The sequence below is a fragment of the Myxocyprinus asiaticus genome, chromosome 5 (assembly GCF_019703515.2).
Source record: "Myxocyprinus asiaticus isolate MX2 ecotype Aquarium Trade chromosome 5, UBuf_Myxa_2, whole genome shotgun sequence".
Lineage (NCBI taxonomy): Eukaryota > Metazoa > Chordata > Actinopteri > Cypriniformes > Catostomidae > Myxocyprinus > Myxocyprinus asiaticus.
This window is the reverse complement of record NC_059348.1, coordinates 34,057,940-34,080,100: the sequence shown is the minus strand read 5'-3', so window position 1 is coordinate 34,080,100 and position 22,161 is coordinate 34,057,940. Positions and strand designations below refer to the sequence as shown.

Here is a 22,161-nt window from a genome sequence, read left to right as displayed (position 1 = left end):
TACTCAACAAAACAAACTCCAGCCAGCAGGAGGAATAAGCACAAAGAATGAACAGATTAATCCACAGCTGTTCCAAAGGAATGTTAGTCAATAGAACAAGCTCCAGCCGCTAGGCGGAACCAGTACAAAAAGAAACAAAACCGGCATCCTGGTTCCTCGGATGGTCAAGTCAATTCACTCGCATAAAAGTATATACCATGACTTACAAAATCTGTCAACTTTATAAAAGACATCTTTTTTGTGAGCATGTAGATATTTTCGGTCATCCATAGTGTCTACTTTCAAACTGGCCGGGAACTTCAATGCAAAAGTAATCTTTTGTCAATACAAAAGTTTCTTTAAGGAAAAATTTTATTCACAAAACAAACTCCAGCCACTCGGCGGAGCCAACACAAAAAGAAAAAAGAAAACAAAATGATGCCCAGCTTCCTCAAAAGCCAGAGTAAGTACAGCGAGTCGACCCACTCACATGAGAAACACCCAATGGTTTACTCACCCACTGATTCTACAAAAGACATTGCAAACATCCTTCGTTTCTATTCTCAGTTTGGCCAGAAACATCAGAGCAAAAGTGATCTTTCGCTGATGTAAGAGTTTCTTACATTCCTTAAACCGATTGCGTTTCTCTCGTCAAACTCGCAAAGTCCGGGAACAAGAAAATATTATGGTTCTTCCAAGAAAGCTTTCCTTTGCTCCTTGCCTAGCGCAACACAAGATCTTTATTGGATGATCTCAGAAATTTGGCCAGAATTGATCGGGCCTTTCTCCCTCAGCAAATCTGTGAGCTGGGACTCTGTGAGCTCGCTCGATTTCCAGTTTATGGCCTGTTATGTCGAGCAGACTCGGGAAAAGCTTGTCTAGGAATTTCACCATATCTCTGCCCTCCTCATGCTCAGGAATTCCAACAATTCGAACGTTATTCCTGCGGCTTCTATTCTCAAGATCTTCAAGCTTTTCAAGATGATGTTCCAAATCAACTTTGGTCATGGGTGGATTAGCGGTTAATTCCCTCTCCGAAGACTCCAGACAATCGATTCGTCTCTCAACATCAGTCACTCTTGTAACTAACTCAGAGAATTTTATTTCCATCGCCGTAATCGATCGACGTATTACAGCGAGATCCTCCAAGTCAGCAAGAACCTTCGTCAGCATCAGCTGGACAACTGACGCTGGATCACCTCTCCCGCCGCGCCATCCAAATCGAGTCCCCGGTCTTTAGGCCTGTCGGGGCTTTCATCCTGAACACATAAGTGTTTTTTATGTCTCCAGAGCCCCAGGATTTTTACTTCTTTGCCATGTTTTGCCTCAAAGAGCAAATGTGTAACTGGGTCTATCGAATTTCACTAGATTATAACATGAAAATAATTAAAAATTTAGCAAAGTGTGCAGAGCTCGTCGCACACACGTCTGTGTCTTGCATGGCGTCACGAGGTCTCAGGTTTGGTGGATTAATAATGCAACACAATATGTCACGTAAAGCACTTGATTGTACTGAAATAGACAGTCTTATTATTCAGGGGGGTAATAAATGGGCAGAGTCATTTTTAACAACATGCCTGGATTCTACCTCCCTCATTCTTCTGTCTGGATGCTCAGATAGTCATAAAAATAGGTTTGGTATATTAACACAAGCAACATTTCATGTCCCATACTGCATTTTATTATTTTGACATAGATAGTCTTATTATACAGGGGGGTAATAACTGGATGAGGTCTTATTTTCTAACCTGCCTAGATTCTACCTCCCTCATTCTTCTGGCTGGATGCTTAGATTGTCATAAAAATAGGTTTGGTGGATTAATAAATGCAACACTGCATGTCTCATAAAACATTTGACTCTTTAGACATAGACAGTTTTATTATTTAGGGGGGTAATAACTGGGCAGAGTCATTTTTAACCATCTGCCTGGATTCTACCTCCCTCATTCTTTTGACTGGATGCTTAGATAGTCATAAAAATAGGTTTGGATGATTAAAACACGCAACACTGTATGTCCCATAAAGCATTTGACCTTTTTTTGATAAAGAAAGTCTTATTATTCAGGGGGGTAAAAACTGGGCAAGGTCATATTTTTCTACCTGCCTGGATTCTACCTCCCTCATTTTTATGTCTAGATGCTCAGAAAGTCATAAAAATAGGTTTGGTGGATAAATAAATGCAACACTGGATGTCCTATACAGCATTTGACTCTTTTGGCAAAGACAGACTTATTATTCTGTGGACTAAAAATGGGGCGGAGTCATATTTTCCCACATGCCTGGATTCTACCTCCCTCATTCTTCTATCTGGGTGCTTCAATAGTTTTCAAAATGGGTTAATTTTTTTATTGTATTGCCAGGTTATGGTAGCCAGTAGCCACAATTGTTTACATTATCATAAAATGTTAATGTGTGCGTGAGCCTTTGCAGTTTGTCTTCATAGTCTGCAAGAGAGATAACACAATCTATGACTCTGTGTAGAGGAGGTTCTTTAGAGAGGTCAAACAGGTTGTAATAGTCCCTCTCAAAGAAGTTTATCATGGTAAACACACTCAAATCTATAATCACAGATAGTCATTCTGAATAATACAGAAGTGTTTTCTGTATAGAAAACATGTCTCACCATTGCAAACTCAACCAAACATCTACCAAAATCACACAATCACAATTCATCATTGTCTCAAATGCAGTATATAAAAAGGCACACAATTTTTCAACTGTTACTATAGTTAATGATTAAAAAACTTAAAAGTTTATGCTGCCAACCCAAAGGAGGGCTTTGTTCCTTGACCCCATGGGAGAAAGTTTGTCAGATCTTAAACAATGCCAGGATGTAACAAGGTAGTTGAAGTTGTTAATCTACAAAATGTGCTTTTTATGTGCTAAATCTATAATTTCTTACCAAATAAAATCAGTTATGTTTCAATGTTACAATAATGATGATTTTCATATGTTAATAGATTTTTGAGGTGGTAAAACAGATTGCTTGTATTATGAGTGATTATATCATTGTGTGACACAGTTTGCAGATTAAATTTTTCTGCTCTGTGCCGGCTTTTGTGACCCCACACCACAGATGTTGCACCTGTTAATAACAATCTCTTCTTCATTTTCTTGACCTGTTTGGGAGTCATCCCGTTCTGTGGAGATTTCTTTCTCCATTTGGGGTTTTCCTGGGTCAATAATGATTTGAGTTACGCGAGTGATCCCGCTCTAAGTTCTCCTGTCTCTGGAGCATAAAAATTGGACAGCCTGCTGTATTCGCACACACTTCAGAGCTCCAGAGACAGCACGCGCCAGAGTCACTTGAAATATTTGCGTGTCAGTTGAGAAGAATATTTAGCACTTTTGAAGTGCCAAAAGTGCAATGAAGGTCATTAAATGTGCTTGGGTGGCCGCAGAAAAATTTTAAATGCTGGAAAAACCCTGTCCATGATTCTCAGTCTCATGTGATGCCCTGCCCACAGATAGAGAAGCCCACGCTGTGTGCATGGATATTTACATATCGCGATATACACGATATAGCAAAGTCTCTATCGATTGACATTTTATATCGTCGCCACGATATATATCATCATATTGCCCAGCCCTACTGGGTAAGTACCCAGTCCACCAACAGTTACAGTGTCTGTCCGTGACATTGCTGAAAGATCATACATTTTTTGCCTTATTTCAGATTGCCTGTGACTACTGCAATTGGTAGTACCACCAATCTTGTGTTCAGGGACATCAAAGTACATTTTTCAAAAGTGCACCTGTTACAATTATGTAGATGTGAATGACACATTTAGAGGCTTAATGATATATATCATTTGAATAAAATGTGGTATAGGACATACAGTATAATGTTGCTTTTGTTACTACACCAAACCTATTTTTATGACTATCTGAGCATCCAGACAGAAGAATGAGGGAGGTAGAATCCAGGTAGATGAGTACAAAAGACCCTGCCCAGTTTTTACCCCCCTGAATATTAAGACTATGTCAATAGAATCAAATACAGTATGGGACATGAAGTGTTGTTTGTGTTAATATGCCAAACCTATTTTTATGATTATCTGAGCATCCAGACAGAAGAATGAGGGAGGTAGAATCCAAGCAGATGAGTACAAATGACCCCACCCAGTTTTTACCCCCCTGAATATTAAGACTGTCTATGTCAATAGAATGAAATGTATTATGGGACATACAGTGTTGCTTGTGTCAATCCACCAAATCCATTTTGAAGACTGTTTGAGCACCCAGACAAAAGAATGAGGGAGGTAGAATCCAGGCAGGTAGTTTAAAATTACCCTGCCCAGTTATTACCTCCTGAATAATGAGGATATTTATTTCAAAATAGTCAAATAAATACAGTGTTGCATTTATTAATCCACCAAACCTATTTTTATGACTATCTGAGCATCCACCTAGAAGATTGAGGGAGGTACAATCCAGGGAAGTGGGAAAATATGACCTCGCCCAGTTATTACCCCCTGAATAATAAGACTGTTTATGTCAAAATAGTCAAATGCTCAATAGGACATACAGTGTTGCATTTATTAATCCACCAAACCTATTTTTATGACTATTTGAGCCACCAGCCATAAGAATGAGGAAGGTAGAATCTAGGCAGGTGGGTAAAAATGACTCAGCCCAGTTATTACCCCCTGAATAATAAGACTGTTTATGTCAAAATAGTCAAATGTTACAGTGTTGCATTTATTAATCCACCAAACCTATTTTTCTGACTATCTGAGCATCCAGCTAGAAGCTTGAGGGAGGAAGAATCTAGACAGGTGGGTAAAAATGACTCAGTTATTATCCCCCTGAATAATAAGACTGTCTGTTTCAGTACAAACAAATGCTTTATGGGACATATAGTGTTGCATTAATCAATCCACCAGTCCTATTTTTATGACTATTTGATCATCCAGCCAGAAGAATGAGGGAGTTAGAATCCAGGCAGGTAGGTTAAAATTACCCCGCCTAGTTATTATCCCCTGAATAATGAAGCTATTTATGTCAAAAGAGTCAAATGCTTAATTTGACTTATAGTGTTGCCTGTGTTAATTCACCAAACCTATTTTTTATGACTATCTGAGCATCCAGGCAGAAGAATGAGTGAGTTAGAATGTAGATATGTGCTGAAAATGACTTCAGCCATAATAAACAGATATTATTCTGGTACATGTTTTTTTTTTTTTTTTTCTGCCAGTGTTGCAAGTTTGTTACAATTACAGCACATTTCCTGTGACTACTGCATGTATCATTAAAAACGAACAGGTTTATGAAATAAAATACTAATAAAAAAAATAATCAGCATCATTCCTGTCCCAAAGAAACCCAAAATCACATATTTTGCTCTGATGTCTGTGGCCATGAAGTCATTTGAGAGACTAGTGTTGGCCCACCTGAAGGACATCACTGGACCCTTTCTAGATCCCTTTCAATTTGCTTATCGAGCAAACAAGTCTGTGGATAATGCAGTCAATATGGGATTGCATCATATTCTGCAATATCTGGACAGACCAGGGACATATGCAAGGATCTTTTTTGTGGACTTCAGTTCAGCTGTCAACACCATCATCCCAGCTATTCTCCGGACTAAACTGCACCAATTCTCTGTTCCCATGTTTATCTGTCAGTGGACCACCAGCTTTCTGACGGACAGGCAGCAGCTAGTGAGACAGGGGAAATTCACTTCCAGCACATGTACGATTAGCACTGGTGCCTCCCAGGGATACGTGCTCTCCCCACTACTCTTCTCCCTATATACCAATGACTGCACTGCCAAGGACCTCTCTGTCCAGTTCCTGAAGTTGGCAGACGACACTACTGTCATCGGGCTTAACCAAAATGATGATGAGTCAGTATACAGAAGGGAGGTTGAACGGCTGGCTCACTGGTGCAGTCAAAACAACCTGGAGATGAACACGCTCAAAACAGTGGAGATGATAGTGGACTTTAAGAGGAACACGCCAACACTGACCCCGCTCACCATTCTAAACAGCACTGTGGTAGCAGTGGAGTCATTAAGGTTCCTGGTCACTACCATCTCACAGGACCTGAAATGGGAGACCCACATTGACTCCATTGTGAAAAAAAGCCCAGCAGAGGTTGTACTTCCTTCGCCAGCTGAGGAAGTTCAACCTGCCACAGGCGCTGCTGATACAGTTCTACACAGCAGTCATTGAGCACTTCAATTACTGACTGGTTTGTTTTAGCTACGAAATCAGACATCAGAAGACTACAAAGGACAGTTCGGACTGCTGAGAGGATTATTGGTTGCCCCCTGCCCTCCCTTCAAGAACTGTACACTTCCAGAGTGAGGAAAAGGGCTAGAAAAATCACTCTGAACCCCACTCACCCAGCCCACTACCTTTTTGAACTGTTGCCTTCTGGCAGGCGCTACAGAGCACTGAGCACCAGAACCGTCAGGCACAGGAACAGTTTTTTCCCTCAGGCTATCCATCTCATGAATAATTAAAACTGCCACATTGAGCAATAATTATGTGCAATACACAGCTTAGTCTATTTATATTTATCCAACATACCCTACCTCTTCTGCCATACATTCCCTTGCATCTGTATATAACAGATTTGTATTTGTACATACGTATATGTGTGTGTGTGTGTGTGTGTGTGTGTGTGTGTGTATATATATATATATATATATATATATATATATATATATATATATATATATATATATATATATATATATATTTGTCTTATTGTGTATTTCTATATATACTTATATTTCTATTCACTTTTTATTTTTATTATTATTTCTGTCTTGTTTTGTTTGTGCACTGGAAGCTTCTGTCACCAAGACAAATTCCTTGTATGTGTAAGCATACGAGGAATATAAAGCTCATTCTGATTCTGATTCTGATAATCATGCATGTTAAACACTCAAATTTGTGAATTTGTACATCGTTTCATTGCACGAGTTAGAAGTGCGTAATAATGACAAAGAAAATATATATATTTTAAATGTAATTATTTTGTGAGCAGCTGACACTGTAGTGTAAAATTCTACTCATACTGATTTTACTTTCAAGCAGACCAAGAAAATGACCTCAAATGACCCATCAATGTGTTAAATGTGAGTTGTGCAGAAATACCATAGAAATATATAACTGTGGCCATACACACCTTTGGCAAAGAGGTTTGAAAAGAGGTTTGAAAGCCATTGAGTTTAATTTCTGAGTCTATGGTGCCATCTACAGGTAACACAACGTGATTGCCCACTCAAATGAACCACCATGATCACATGAGAAGTCAGCATGATGTTTCCAATAGTGTTTGGTAGCCTAAGATCGGTGACTGTATGCCGACGTGCTGACATGCAGCTTTCTTATCAAACATGTTTGCTGTGGCTACATCACATTTACCTTTCCACCTGGCGCAACTGGTAGCGCATTGCATCTGCTGTGTAGGAGACTAGGGTTCAAAGCCAGGCAGAAACTACAAATGAATAATCAATGATGAGCACGAGTCAGAGGTTTAACTTATCCCTCTAACATTATATTTTACTCCACTAAAGGTTAAGGCAAGCTTTGGGTTGGGGGAATAGAATCTACAAATATATGCTTTTCTCTTCAATGTATAACGCCCAGTGAAGCTGAAAACAACTTGCTTCACTACTAGCTTTTGGCGACTTCTCCTGGACATATACCCATATGCCCTACAACACTTACAGCTTTGGCCACTGGGGCCAGAAATTTCGGTCAACGTATACCGATTTTGCCGAAAGTTGATCTACTCTTTCCGATATCACTGTGAGATCAGGCTGACTGAACAGGGTGAATACTTTGAATTATTTTTTCATGCTTTTTCTGTCATCTAGAGGAAATGCATCATTACTGTGTGTGTGCATGTGAAGAGGGGTAGGCTCCAGCCAGGCAGTCAGAATTAGGCACAACACCTGAACTATCGGAAACAACATGCCAACCTCCTGTGTGATCATGTTGGTGAAAAGGCATTTATTCTGAAGAAAATGAACGAAGAAGGACAGATGACATAGCAGGTTTAACCAATCAGTATAGATGGCTGTAACACGTCATCCACTTGTGCAAATCAAATAATACGATTGTACACTTATTTTATGCACTTGAATAATTAAAAAAAAGAAATATCCGAAGGTATAAGGACCTAAAATATTTTTCTTGCTCCTTGAATGTGCGAGTGTATTTTGCTTAATCGTTCATTTAAATAAAGTTTAAAATAAAAATTTCAAGGTAATCATATATACACGATACAAATACATACACTGTAAAAAAAAAAAAAAAAAAAAGAATCTTACCATAAAATACTGCTTTCACAATTTTACTGTAAAATCAATGGAGACTTTGCCATTTTCTGTTATCACACAACAAATTTCTGTAAAAAAGAAATAATATCGCACTGCATTGTGGGATAATTGTGTTTCGTTTGAAGTCTCCATTATGGTGTTTAGTGTTCCCTTTGAATGGTAAATTTGACTTATTTACAGTAAATACATTTTCTCCTAGCTGGTGCAATTGTTATTAATTAACATTATTCTTTGCACTGTGACGGAGAAAATTAGTTCAATTTAGAGATTGACTTTGTCTGATCAAGATGTGTAGTCTACACTATATGATGCATTTGTAAGAAAAAATAAATGGTTGTAATCAAATAATGAGGTAGCGATGCTTGCAATGCCATGCTGTGATATGATTGATCTGTTAATGCACATAAACTTTTAGTAGAGTTGGCAACCAGGTACGCAAAGAAATCAGCACTCAGCATACATAACTCAATAATGGTGCCAATTTACAAACATTGTAGGTTAAAAATATAAATTTGATAATTGTGATTCTACAGTACAGCATTGTTACATTACAGAAATTTCATGGCCCTGTTCAATGTAAATTCACAGTATATAGTTGTCTTTTAATTGTAATATATTGTAGAACTACTACTGTAAAATATACTGAAAGTCATGCAACTAGTAGCCAGGAATTTACTGTAAACTCACATAAATTGTTTTTACAGTGTATATACATTTTATAAATATTATGAATTTCTGAGTCATGAATATCAAGAGGTATTCTTAAGGTACTCAATTTGAACTGAATAAGGTCAAATGATAGGGTCTAAAGGGGTCCTCTCTGATTTTTTTGTGTGTGTGTGTGTTTTGGTCACATGACAACAGAATGGCTACATGGTGCTTACACCACCTAACCGTGGACAAAAGTTTTTCAAGTATTAACAATATTTTAAATTGAAATTGTTTCATTATTTATTATTATTTTTTAAAGAAATAAATAGTTATAAAAGATTATTCCAAACTTAAGCCAACATTTCTTTTAAGAATTTCAGCTTTTAATGAGAATATATTTATTTCTGTCTCCCGACAGTTAAATCACGTAGACATTTTTGACACACACACACACACACACATACATACATACAACTGAATTCAGAAGTTTACATACATCTTAGACAAATACATTTAAACTAAGTTTTTCACAATTCCTGACATTTAATCGTAGAAAACATTCCCTGTCTTAGCTCAGTTAGGAACACTATTTTAAGAATGTGAAATGTCAGAATAATAGTAGTGAGAATTATTTATTTCAGCTTTTATTTCTTTCATCATATTCCCAGTGGGTCAGAAGTTTACATACACTTTGTTAGTATTTGGTAGCATTGCCTTTAAATTGTTTAACTTGGGTCAAATGTTTTGGGTAGCCTTTCACAAGCTTCTCACAATAAGTTGCTTTTGGCCCATTCCTCCAGACAGAACTGGTGTAACTGAGTCAAGTTTGTAGGCCTCCTTGCTCACACACACTTTTACAGTTCTGGCCACTCCAATACCTTGACTTTGTTGTCCTTAATCTATTTTGCCACAACTTTGGAAGTATGCTTGGGGTCATTGTCCATTTGGAAGACCCATTTGTGACCGAGCTTTAAATTCCTGGCTGACACCTTGAGATGTTGCTTCAATACATAATTTTCCTTCCTCATGATGCCATCTATTTTGTGAAGTGCACCAGTCCCTCCTGCATCAGAGCATACCCACAACATGATGTTGCCACCCCCATGCTTCACGGTTAGGATGGTGTTCATCGGCTTGCAAGACTCACCCTTTTTCCTCCAAGCATAACGATGGTCATTATGGCAAACAGTTACATTTTTGTTTCATTAAGCCAGAGGACATTTCTCCAAATAATAAGATCTTTGTCCCCATGTGCACTTGCAAACTGTAGTCTGGCTTTTTTATATGGTGGTTTTGGAGCAGTGGCTTCTTTCTTGCGGAGCAGCCTTTCAGGTTATGTTGATATATGACTCATTTTACTGTGGATATAGATACTTGTCTACCTGTTTCCTCCAGCATCTTCACAAGGCCCTTTGCTGTTTGCTGATTTGCACTTTTCACACCAAACTACATTCATCTCTAGGAGACAGAATACATCAGTATGATGGCTGCATGGTCCCATGGTGTTTATACTTGTGCTATTGTTTGCACAGATGAACGTGGTACCTTCAGGCATTTGGAAATTGCTCCCAAGGATGAACGAGACTAGTGGAAGTACACAATTTTTTTTCTGAGGCCTTGGCTGATTTCTGTTGATTTTCTCATGATGTCAAGCAAAGAGGCACTGAGTTTGAAGGTAGGCCTTAAAATACATCTACAGGTACACCTCCAATCAGAAGCTAATTATCTAAAGGCTAGTCATCATTTTCTGGAATTTTCCAAGCTGCTTAAAGGCACAGTTAACTTGTGTACGTAAACTTCTGACCCACTGGAATAGTGATATATTCAATTAAAAGTGAAACAATCTGTCTGTGAACAATTGCTGGAAAAATTACTCATGTCATGCACAAAGTAGATGTCCTAAATGACTTGCCAAAACTATAGTTTGCTAATATTAAATCTGTGGAGTGGTTAAAAAATTAATTTTATTGACTTCAACCTAAGTGTATGTAAACGTCTGACTTCAACTGTATATATGTATACCTGTGTGTGTATATAAATCACAATGACTTCAAACTCAGAAATTGAAAACATGTTCATCATAGTGTAGGTATATTTAAGTAACTGTTAATTGCATTAACCTATTTTTGAATAACTTGATAGATCCAGAAAAAAAAAAAAAAAAAACTGAGCGTCACACCATTGACCCATATACAGTATCAAAGTACCATCATATTACTATCTGATATCATCTCTGTACCATGGTATGGCCACAGTACTTTATGAGAAAGAATAAAATGGATCTGGATTGGTGGTAAATACAGTAAAACTAACAGTACAAATACCTGTATCAGACCATCAGGCTTCATAAAATACTATGCAAACTAGGTAGAAAATTCAGATAATTGATTATACTCTTAAATCCTAAACAACCCATTTGTGATCAGGTGGTGGCACAGATTGAAGAGGGCGACATCACCCAAGCAGCAGACACTAAAGTGGAAGTCAATATCCTAAACTCCCCCACTCTCACCCTGACTGTACCTGCTGATCTCAAGCTGCAGGATCCTGCGTTCATCCAATATGTGGCACAGGAGGCTCTGGGCATGTACAAACAGATGGCCAGGTGAGATATTTTCAAATTAAACTCACATCAGGCAACATGACAGTTTTGCAACTGAATACACTTACCAGCATAACCTTAATCAGTAAATCTAAGCAATGGTTAACATTCTAACTAAAAATGTATAAAAGAATATCCCATAGTCTAATCAGATAAATGTTTTTTGGGTTTGTTTGTACAAGAGATACAAAGAATCATATAACAGATTGTCTGTAGACTAGGCAGCGACTATAATGATCGGTTCAGACTTGCCTTTAAAAGTGTTTGATTACTTTCATTTTTACTTTTCAGGCATGATGATGTGTAATGAAACTAGAAGTCTCATTTTCATCCCAGCACTAACCAGGACACACTGGTAATCTTATCCTGTTAAAAGCATGTCTGCTCATATTCTATGCAATGTTTAGTTAAAAACAATGTATATGTCACTTTGTTTCATCATTTATTTTAGGGTGTTATCATGTAGCTGCTATTAAATCGTGTAAAACAACTGGTGTTAAATGACCTACATATCAAGATGCCTGTCATATCAGAAATAATTCACATTGTGATTGTCAACAGGTGTATTTTAACAACTATTCCATTATAGAGCAAGTAATTTACTTTCAGCGTGAAGCCATTTGATTAGTTGACTTCATAAATGTGTTCACTTGGGGAAAAATATAGACAATAAACCTGTATACATTTTTTATTTTATTCTCTAAAAGGCTACATTTCTGTCGCTAAGAGATAATTAAATGTTTAAGGATAAACTGATAAAACAATTGTATTAATGTCTGTATTTGGGTCAGAATGTCTGTACCTGTTTGGGTAGAGATTTGCAATAATACTCAGTCAGTTAAAAGCATTTTGTAAAATTTAATTTTTTACTGTACAAATTCTTCAGATTAGTAATCATAACCATTGTTTCACAACAAATGTCCTCATCATTTAGTTAAAACTCTGCATCGGAGACCCTCACTTTACAACCTACTAGAGTTATCTCTCTTTTTTTAAAGACACAAGGAACATACTTGCTAAGAGTTTTGCACAAACTTGCCTGTATCCCTTTTAAAACAGGAGGTGGTGATGAGAAAGATGTATAGGCAGTGTCTTGGATAAAGACAAAGGAGACAATAAGGTCCCAGGGACAAAGGGCTCACATACATAAGGACAAAAGCAAGGCCTCTCTCTAAATACGGAAAGATACACAACAAAAGAGAGAAGAAACCCAGTAACAAATTAGCCCTCCAAATGTTTTCAAAAGATGACCGTCTTCTGTTTCATAGCAAGTGCATTCCATTTCTTGTCATGGATTAAATTAACCCATTAACTCAAATATTAAGCTTTTTGCTGCACTCAGGTTGGAGGGCAAATTCTACTGATTCCATCAAAACTTTGGTTGGTAAATGGTCTTAATCTGCAGTACCTGAATATTTCATTGTTCATGCCAAAACATGTCTTAAAATGTAACACCTCCACCAGTAGCAAACATGGTATGTCATCATAGTGACAGATAAAAAAAAAAAAAAAAAAAAAAAAGTGTCAAACGTCAAACTTTCTGCACAACTGATTTCTTTTTTAAGAAACTTGCAAAAGAGACAAAACAAATGGATCAGTTTAAAATTATTTTAGCAAGTTCACATTTGTATGCCAGTATGAAGAAACTGTTTCTCTTGAAATACTTACACAGAAAGTGTCATATATGAAGTAATCTGTAAAAAGAGCAATAAATCTCTGTCCTTCATTTAGTACATGAGGTTGGCAACACTACAAATGAGTTGGCACGAAAACAAAAACCTGTCAGTGTTGCTGCTGATACATCAAAATGTGTTAAACTGTTGGATTTAAACACCATCATGATGAATGATGTTTGGACTGTTCAGATCTAGTGTTTCTTTATTCATTGGTCTCTCTGCTAAATTACTGTTGAAGACTCTAAGACAAAAATAAGATTTGTACATTTGCGATAGGTTCAACTTTTTGCTTTGAAAATTTGCAGTTGGTTGAATGGCAATAGGTCATCAGAAATGCTTTGTGAAGCTCAACAAAGGCTTCCCAATATGAATTCTCTCCCAGGATATGATTTCAAGTTCTCATCAAAATCTTGATAGATTGAGACTGATTAAAACCGAAATGAAAGAACATATGAAAATGATGACTTGCTAAAAAAGTCTGTTTTAGAGGATACAAATCCACCCGTTATCAACCTTATAATTTCAAATTCTCACTCCGGCTAATGCCCTCATGCTCACATCCATCTGTCTCTCTCTCTGTACATGTCTTCTGTCTTTCTCTGAACACAGTCCACAGTCCTGTCCCAGCAATGCCACAGTCTCTGGTAGTGCCAAAAGATTCAACCACAGTTATTGGTCACATGTAATAACCTACTCAACTACTGCTAAAAAAACAAAACAAAAACAAAGCAAGGAAAAACAAAATCAACATTAAAATAAGAATGGGATTTAGTGTCCAAGTGAAAAATAATACAGGCAAAGGGATGGAAAAAAAAAAAAAGATATAAAAACGAAACAAAAAAAAATAAATTGGATTTTGTGCAACTGTGAACCAGCCATTAGCATTAAGCTTGTTGCTTTCCTCACAGCTCCCTCTGTCTGCACTGCAAGGTATTACCCAGCAGAACTCTGGAAGCGTGATGTGGTCCTTTTCCAATTCCTCTAACAAACACACACCGCCCTCATCGACTCCACCACACACACATTCTCGGGTAAAGAGATGCCTGAAAAAATTAATTCTATGATCATTTTCGGTGTTTAATGCTCTAATCAAGTTTATAAATTTGACTCTGGGGGGAACGGAAAGAAAAAGAGAGAGAAAAAAAAACATCTCTTTAGGAAAAGTGTGCTGGGGAACTGTAGGGAAGAGGTGCCACAATGGGTTTGGAAACCGTCCTGCTGGCTTATTAGCACGTTGCTGTGAGTCTCTTGCCCTATAGGGTCTCTACAGGTTGTCTCCGGGCTGGTATTGTGGCTCAGTGGCGGTGAAATAGTCCTCCAGGAAGGACTGGATGTACTCGAAAGTGGGCCGCTCATCGGGCTCCTTCTTCCAGCAGAGTCGCATCATTTCGTGCAACGACTCCGGGCAGCCCTGAGGACACGGCATCCTGTAGCCCCGCTCCACCTGCTCCAACACCTCTCTGTTCACCATGCCTGCAAACAAGATTTGATCTGAAGTCAGTTCGTGTAACCACCCACTGTTGAGGGGACCAGACAGTCTCAGGCAGAATGTAAGGGTTGTGTAATTACAGCTTTGCTTGGAATCCACAGAGGACGACAGCTTTGAGGCAAAAAGGGACAGACAAACTGGTGCTATGTGAGAGGAAATGGAAGTTTAAAGCAGTGGGTTGGCTGTGATTGAGAGCACTCTCGGAGGAAGGAGACTTTTTCTGGACTCAGTGCCTGTGAATCAAAGCATTGGCTACTGAGGCGAACACACATCGACAAAATCCCTGATAATTCATAGTCAGATTCTTTGTGACAATGAGCATGCAAGATACACAGTGATCTTTCAAAGCTCAGCCCAATTTCATTACACCACAATGACTCACATGCATAATGACTCAACAGTTAGGCTTAATAAAATCTCAAGTCAATAGATCTTGCATAAGTGGAGAGCTAGAAAGCTGCTGAACTTTCTGCTGTGTCTTGGATGGAAATGTCTAAGACTATGAAAGCAAAGTGTTGTCATATTTCAGATTCTATACTTTTCCTATGATACCAGTTCTATTCATATTCGGAAGTTTCTCTCTGGATCCTCCTTTTCAAAAAATTACTGTTGTTGTGGTAATATGATACAGTGATGGTTTCAGATGGTAATACCAGAAGTACTTTGATAGATACCATGGTCCTTAAATTCATGTACCATGGTATTTACATGGTACTTAAGGTACTTCCAGGAATGTCATTGTACATGTAAAAAAACCCTGAGGTATTACCTTTCTACCATTTCCAAAAACCCTGGTAGTACTGTTTGATACTTTTACCCCATGTTGCGCAAACTCTTACAAAAAGCCCTCAGGAACTGACTTGCATTCAAACACGTACAACAGATGATTGTGTGATCCAATTTCGAAATTAAACATTTAACTTAGACACTTTCATCCAAAATAGACTTCGTCCAAATTAGCATACCATCATAGTATGTACACAATTTAACAAAGAATGTACTTTTAAAACTTCCAGTCGTTAAAATAACAGCATGTTCTTTAGGTATGCAGGTGAGTAGTATGAATACATTCTGGACATTAGAGGTAAACCGATACATCGGTTTTACTGATTAATCGGTGCCAATAGTTGCTTTTTGGAACTATCGGTAATCGGTTCTACAGTATTAAGTATAAACAACTTGGTTCTACAGAATAAAGGGACTGTCACATTTACCATCATCTCAATTGAAATTTCGTAATAAGGAATATTCGTATCATTGGAGCAACTCAAGCTTGAAGTACCACCTGTTTTCAGTAGGAGACAGTAAACAAAATTCAAGCTGTGTAGGTTATGCGCAGCTCTACAGAGAACAAACCACACTCAGGCTTGCTTGACACTTGCATGGCACAGAGGAATCCAGCAACACTTGCAGTGAAAAACTTTATTAGACTTAAAATGAATAAAAATAATCAACGCGTTTCGGCACGTAGGCCTTCATCAGGGTTAGGATAAAAATACATGACATGGTCATTTAAAACAACTCTGATCAATGAAAGCACACTTAAACAACCAATCATATTGGGCTATGGAGTTGAATCCCTGCTAGTTATTAGATTAACTAGGGATGTGCATTACATCAATCATTTAATCAGTCAAGATACTTAACTAATCACAGTGTCAGAATGGTGTCTCAAATAAATAACAATTCACTAGTATACCTCACAAATGACCATATTAAAAATATCGATGTAAAAAAAAAAATATGAATCCAGACACAATTTTTCAACACCAATCATAAAAACATCAGAAATCAACAACACTTAACACTTGCGACAGAACAAGATTAGAATATTTTCTTGAATACAAACAGCTGGACACTATTGAATGGAGGGATCTCGAGATCAAAAAGTTTCAAATAACGGTTAACTTGAAACACAGACCAAAAAACGCTGTGTTTATGACATGATGCAATCAAAGATGCTCTAAAAGCACCAGTCTGACACATTTATATTGACATGTCTTTAGAAAAACCCTGACTCAATTTATAATAAATCTATCTCGGACAGATTGGCGAATTAAATTGCAAAATGAATGGCTATGGACTGTAGGCCAATGATAGGCTGTTCAATAACATGGAAATAAACAATATATTGCCTTCTTTTCATACTACTCCATTGACATACTGCTTCTGGCATACTATACATTACGAAAGTATGCATATTCGGACCCAGGGTTAGAGTACATTTTAGGTAACTTGAGGTGCCATGCTCAAAGTCAAAATGTTGATGGCTCAAGAATAGCTATTACTGGGGTTCAAACCTACAACCTTTTGGCTACCAGCCCAGATCATTAACCACAAAGCCACCCCACAACAGGTAAATTTACCACATAAATCCAGCCTAATCTAGGACTCCACATGGAAGCAGATGCCCATTAATAATGGACTGACTCTAACAGTGTACGACTGAATGACTGATGAAATGCCTAACTCAGTTTATGATGTGCAGCTTCACTGAGGCTTTAGATAAGCACTACAAAAGACAAGCTGGGCAGTGCAGGGAGATATGGACTGATGGTGGTAAATAAGAACTGGTACTCAGTCAGTCCTTCATGCCCGCCTCAGCCAGATGGCTCTTTCTGAGTAGTAATTACACACCCAGCAGTCCCACTTTGCTCCAGCAGGGGACACAGTGGACTCTGCATCTTTCAGACTGTCTACACCAGGGGCGCTCCTGGAAACCAACCTACCTGAAGAGTTTAGTCACCACCCCACTCTAACACACCTGCCTATAATTTTTCAGATGAACCCAAAGACCTTGAGCTAGCTCAGGTGTGTCAAGGAGGAGGCAGATCTTCAGAAAAAATTAAAATAAACAAATACCACCACCAAAGTAGTAGATATGGTGAACAATAGTTTTGTTTTATTGTTCTTTAATAAGGTGACTTAAATTTCAGTCTGATTGTCACGCAAAGTTGATGTATGCCATAAGAGCATGTGAAATGTTGCTCACAGGTTGTATGGACTACTTTCATGGTGTTTTTTTTTTTTTTTTTTTTTTTTTTTTTTGAGTTTGAAGCTTGATATACTTGGTCACAATGAGCTGCCATTGTATAAAAATAAGCTGTCCAAAGATTCTTCAAACATTCTTGTATTGAGTTCCTCAAGAAAAATAATAGCATGCAGGTTTGGAAGGAAATTAGTGCGAGTAAACAATCAATTTTAATTTTTTGCAGAATTATTCCTTTCAATAGATATGGCAGTTTAAATTACTGAAGGTGATCTGAACATACAGGTAAATTAAAATGTAATTCTGACAAAACTAAGGAAGAGTATGAGAATTCATACAAGGCTATATAAATGATAAATGGCATGAATCTGGGACAGAATTTATTATGTGTATTGTTTCTCTTCTCACCTGGATATGGCACTCTGCCTTTAGTCACCAGCTCAGTCAGCAGAATACCAAAGGACCAGACATCAGATTTGATGGTGAATCGTCCGTACAGAGCTGCCTCTGGTGCAGTCCACTTAATGGGAAACTTGGCTCCTAAAGAAACAATGGCACTGTTACACAATCTCTAAATTACTGCAGTGGAGTCAATGACTATTACTAAAGCAAAGCATTTGTCAGCATTTTAAAGCATCCCTGTCGATGACTCCATTACTTCATTCACTGGATTCGAGTGGTAACAAATTTAATGGTATTATTTTTGGTCGTTTGCCATTTAATTGATAATGAAAGTAGAGGACAAGAAATGGGTTTGGGACATGATACATGCATGACGCAGCTTATGTGCACTAATGGCTAGTTGCTGAGTCAGGTGTTAATATTAATAACTGTTTACTGTTCTTGGATTGGGTGCCCAGCTACACTGTACTCAAAGCACAATTCAAGCACTTGTAGTGCAGTCAGTGAAGCAACTCGGACTAAACCTACTGGGTGCTCTCGAGTGGTAGTGCACTGAGGGCCAGAAGGTAAATAACATGAATGTCAGCTAATCAAAACCGAGATTTTAGATGGCCTGTCCATTCAACACGGGTAATTAAGATCAACAGATCTAATCTTGTTTTTTTATTTATTTATTTTTTTTAAGTTTTTCCTTTATGTGTAACTTTTATTTTACATAAATTTTACACCTTTTTACCTTATTTGTCAAGTATGCATTGTATTTATTTTTTTCTAATATGATGTATCTTGATTTGCACTGTCTTTGTTTTACACTGTTTTATTTCTATGCAGCTCAGCTTTGGCAATACGAATGTACAAATATTTGTCATGCCAATTAAGCACCTTAAAAAAAAAAAAAAAAAAAAGAAAGAGAGAGAAGGAGAAGGAGAGAGAGAATGTTGAAAGACAGAGGGGAGCAGATTGAATGTTGCACAGAGAACTGTTAACCCAGTCAGGCTCGGATCAGGCACTCTGAGAAACCGTTTTATAGGGTACAATCCCTCCCACACATCATTCATCAAAGATTATCAGAGACATCTGCAAATATTTCCAGAATGTACAATGAATAGGCTTGCAGTTTTCTGAGATTTCTTTTTTCACTGACCAATTGTTTTTGCTCTGTCAAGCTTTTCTGCGGTGACAAATAATCATCCTCCATTTATGTACCATGTACCGACAAGTATGCTTATTCTTCACAGTCGCAGTGCATTCATGGAGATAATGGATTCAGACACCAAGTGAGGTAATTTTGCATGATTAGATGCTGATTGCCTTGAAAATTTCTGCACAATGGCTTTGTTGCCAACAGCAGCATTGTTCCTGGCCAATAATGGTGAGTTATCTACTATAGCACCTTTTGTGAATGACCATTTCCTCTTTTAACATTAATGAAAGAGGTCTGATTTTGTGGCTTAGTGTAAAAACAAAAAAAAATGATCAAACAATGCACTAATGAAAATGCCATCCCAAATGTGTATGACAAATGTCACTGTGTATCTCAGCTCTGTAAGTCCTCAAAATGCAAGTGAATGGTGACCAGAACTCATAAGGTCAAAAAAGCATAAAAAGGCAGCATAAAAGTAATCCATACGACTACGGTGGTTAAATCCATATCTTCTGAAGTGATATGATGGGTGTGGGTGAGAAACAAATACATTTTAAGTCCTGTTTAACTATAAATCTCCACCCTTGACCAGCCCCAACCAGTAGGTGGCTGAATGTGAAAGTGTAGATTTACAGTAAAACAAAGAACAAATAATGTGATCTGTTTCTCAACCACACCTATCATATAGCTTCAGAAGATATGGATTTAACCACTGGAGTCATATGGATTACTTTTATGCTGTCTTTATGTCCTTTTTGGACCTTCTGAGTTCTGATCACCATTCACTTGCATATTTTGGAATGACCGATCTGAGATATTCTGCTAAAAACCTTCATTTGTGTTCAGCAGAAGAAAGTCACATATCAAAGTCATTTTTGGGTGAACAATCCCTTTAATATCTTGAGACCACAATGGATTGATTTACAGAAAGTGAGTGTTTACATCGCATTTCCATCCACTCACCTTGTCTAGCAGTGTATTCGTTGTCTTCAATCAGTCTGGCCAGGCCAAAGTCAGCTATCTTACAGACCAGATTGTCACCCACCAGGATGTTAGCAGCCCTCAGGTCTCTGTGGATGTAGTTCATCCTCTCGATGAAGGCCATGCCATCTGCAATCTAGACAAGAAGACAGGAAATCAAGCCCCCGGCAACTCCATGTATCCTTCATTAAAGCCAATCTGTCAGATATAGTCATGAAAGTTCTATTTTAAAGCATTGGAATGCTGCCTTAATGAGTTCAGTTAAGGGAAGCACATGACCGGCTCCAATAAGGGAACAGCATGACTTGTTTTAGTTATGGGGTGCATCTAAAAACCCACGGTGATGAAATGATGAAATCTGAATCCATGTTGTTCCAAACCATAGGACTTCCGTGAAACACGACAATGAAAGTGAATGAAATTGAATGGTGACTGAGGTTGACAGGCCCTAACATTGTGCCTAGCGTCTCCTTTTGTGTTTCACGAAAATAGTCAAACGGGTTTGGAACAACATGAGGGCAAGTAAATGACAGAATTTTCATTTTTGATTGAACTATCCCTTTAAAACAGAACACATCTTAATAATCACAGCCTGAAAAACTGTCCACATGCTTTTCGTATTCAACGCATCCACAAAGAAGCTCAGAAGTGAGCGATTGAAGCTTTCGCCAAGCAATGCGGCAATGATGTGAGTCCAGTGAGGAGAGAGGGAGAGAGAGAGAGAGCACCCAGGAGGAGGGAAGAACATGAGAGAGCAAGAGCAAGTGTTTTAAGCGAACAGAGCAGAATTGAGTAGACACATTAAAGTGAAGTGGCCCCACAGGCGTGACGGTTAAGTGCTCTAGGCATTAGATGGGAAATGAGGATCATAGTGCCTGAGAGAGACAAACCGGCAGCAGGATGTCATATCAGATATTAAATAAATATGACAGCCAGATGGAGGCTGAAACTGAAACCCTGCCGCTCGGGGAGAAGTCGGCTCGTCCAGGTTCTCTATGACATGCTGTGTTACTAAATGCAGCAGAGGAAAACAGCTGTCTGGCTTAACCGTGGAGTCATGGATAGTGGGGTCTCTCTCTCACCTGGGCAGCCATGTCCACCAGCTGTGGCAGCTTGAGGTATTTGCCCTCACCTTCCTTTAAGAAGTCCAGCAAACTCCCTGCAGAGAATAAAGTTTAAGTTTCATGTTTATTCAACATAACCAACATGGGTGGCAGTGAAAATTTTTTTTACTTTCTTATAAGCCAGGGGTTTTCTAGAATTTTTGTCAAGCGAAGCCCTGTGACCTAAACTATTTGCTAAATTATAATACCCCCCCGATATTTCTAAGCTATGATAACCTGTCAATAAATACAACATGTTTAAATAAATATAACAACTATAACATGTTATTTGCAAACAATTAAAACAACTAAAACAATGATCACCAATGATTAAGAATGAATTGAAAATGCATTTTTTTGCGCTTATTAGATATGTGCTTTTTAGCATAAGCTCAGCAACATGTGCTAATGTCAAACTCCACTGGAATCACTTAAGAGCATTAAGTCTCATGTGTGGTTCACTGGTCATGGCCACGCCAAATTGGATTATGGAAACATATACATGGACTGTGTGCAATGCGCTCATTATTGAATTTCGCCTCAGGCCATGCAGCTCTGGGAAACATAATACAGAATACCTTGAATTGTCTGGAGCTCATAAATAAACAGTGAACAATAATACTGGGTGCAATTTACCTTTGCCCATGTACTCTGTGACAATGTAAATGGGCTCCTCAGACACCACAGCATACAGGGGCACCAGCTTGTCGTGCCGAAGCTTCTTCATGATCTGGGCCTCTTGCAGGAATGCTTCAGGAGACATGGTGCCCGGTTTCAGAGTCTTTATAGCTACTTTAGTTGTGCCATTCCATGTACCTAGAAAAAAAAAGAGAGGTGCAAAAAGAA

The 22,161-nt window shown here is 38.1% G+C and overlaps 2 protein-coding genes across 4 annotated transcripts in view; one reads left to right on the top strand and one right to left on the bottom strand.

Annotated features, from left to right (window-relative positions):
* The window catches only part of clul1 (clusterin-like 1 (retinal)), a 31,744-nt gene extending 19,519 nt beyond the window's left edge, over window positions 1–12,225 (top strand). For both annotated transcript variants that reach the window (XM_051698250.1, XM_051698249.1), the window contains exons 8-9: window positions 11,356–11,534; window positions 11,823–12,225. In XM_051698250.1, coding sequence (XP_051554210.1) covers window positions 11,356–11,534; window positions 11,823–11,838 — 195 coding nt within the window. In that variant the 3' untranslated portion in view covers window positions 11,839–12,225. The remainder of the gene's footprint in view (window positions 1–11,355; window positions 11,535–11,822) is intronic.
* A 140-nt stretch (window positions 12,226–12,365) lies between these two features.
* yes1 (YES proto-oncogene 1, Src family tyrosine kinase) overlaps window positions 12,366–22,161 on the bottom strand; it is a 52,339-nt gene continuing 42,543 nt past the window's right edge. For both annotated transcript variants that reach the window (XM_051698248.1, XM_051698247.1), the window contains 5 exons: window positions 21,952–22,131; window positions 21,295–21,371; window positions 20,195–20,348; window positions 18,094–18,225; window positions 12,366–14,680 (listed from right to left, as the gene is read on the bottom strand). In XM_051698248.1, the coding sequence (XP_051554208.1) occupies window positions 14,472–14,680; window positions 18,094–18,225; window positions 20,195–20,348; window positions 21,295–21,371; window positions 21,952–22,131 (752 nt within the window). In that variant the 3' untranslated portion in view covers window positions 12,366–14,471. The remainder of the gene's footprint in view (window positions 14,681–18,093; window positions 18,226–20,194; window positions 20,349–21,294; window positions 21,372–21,951; window positions 22,132–22,161) is intronic.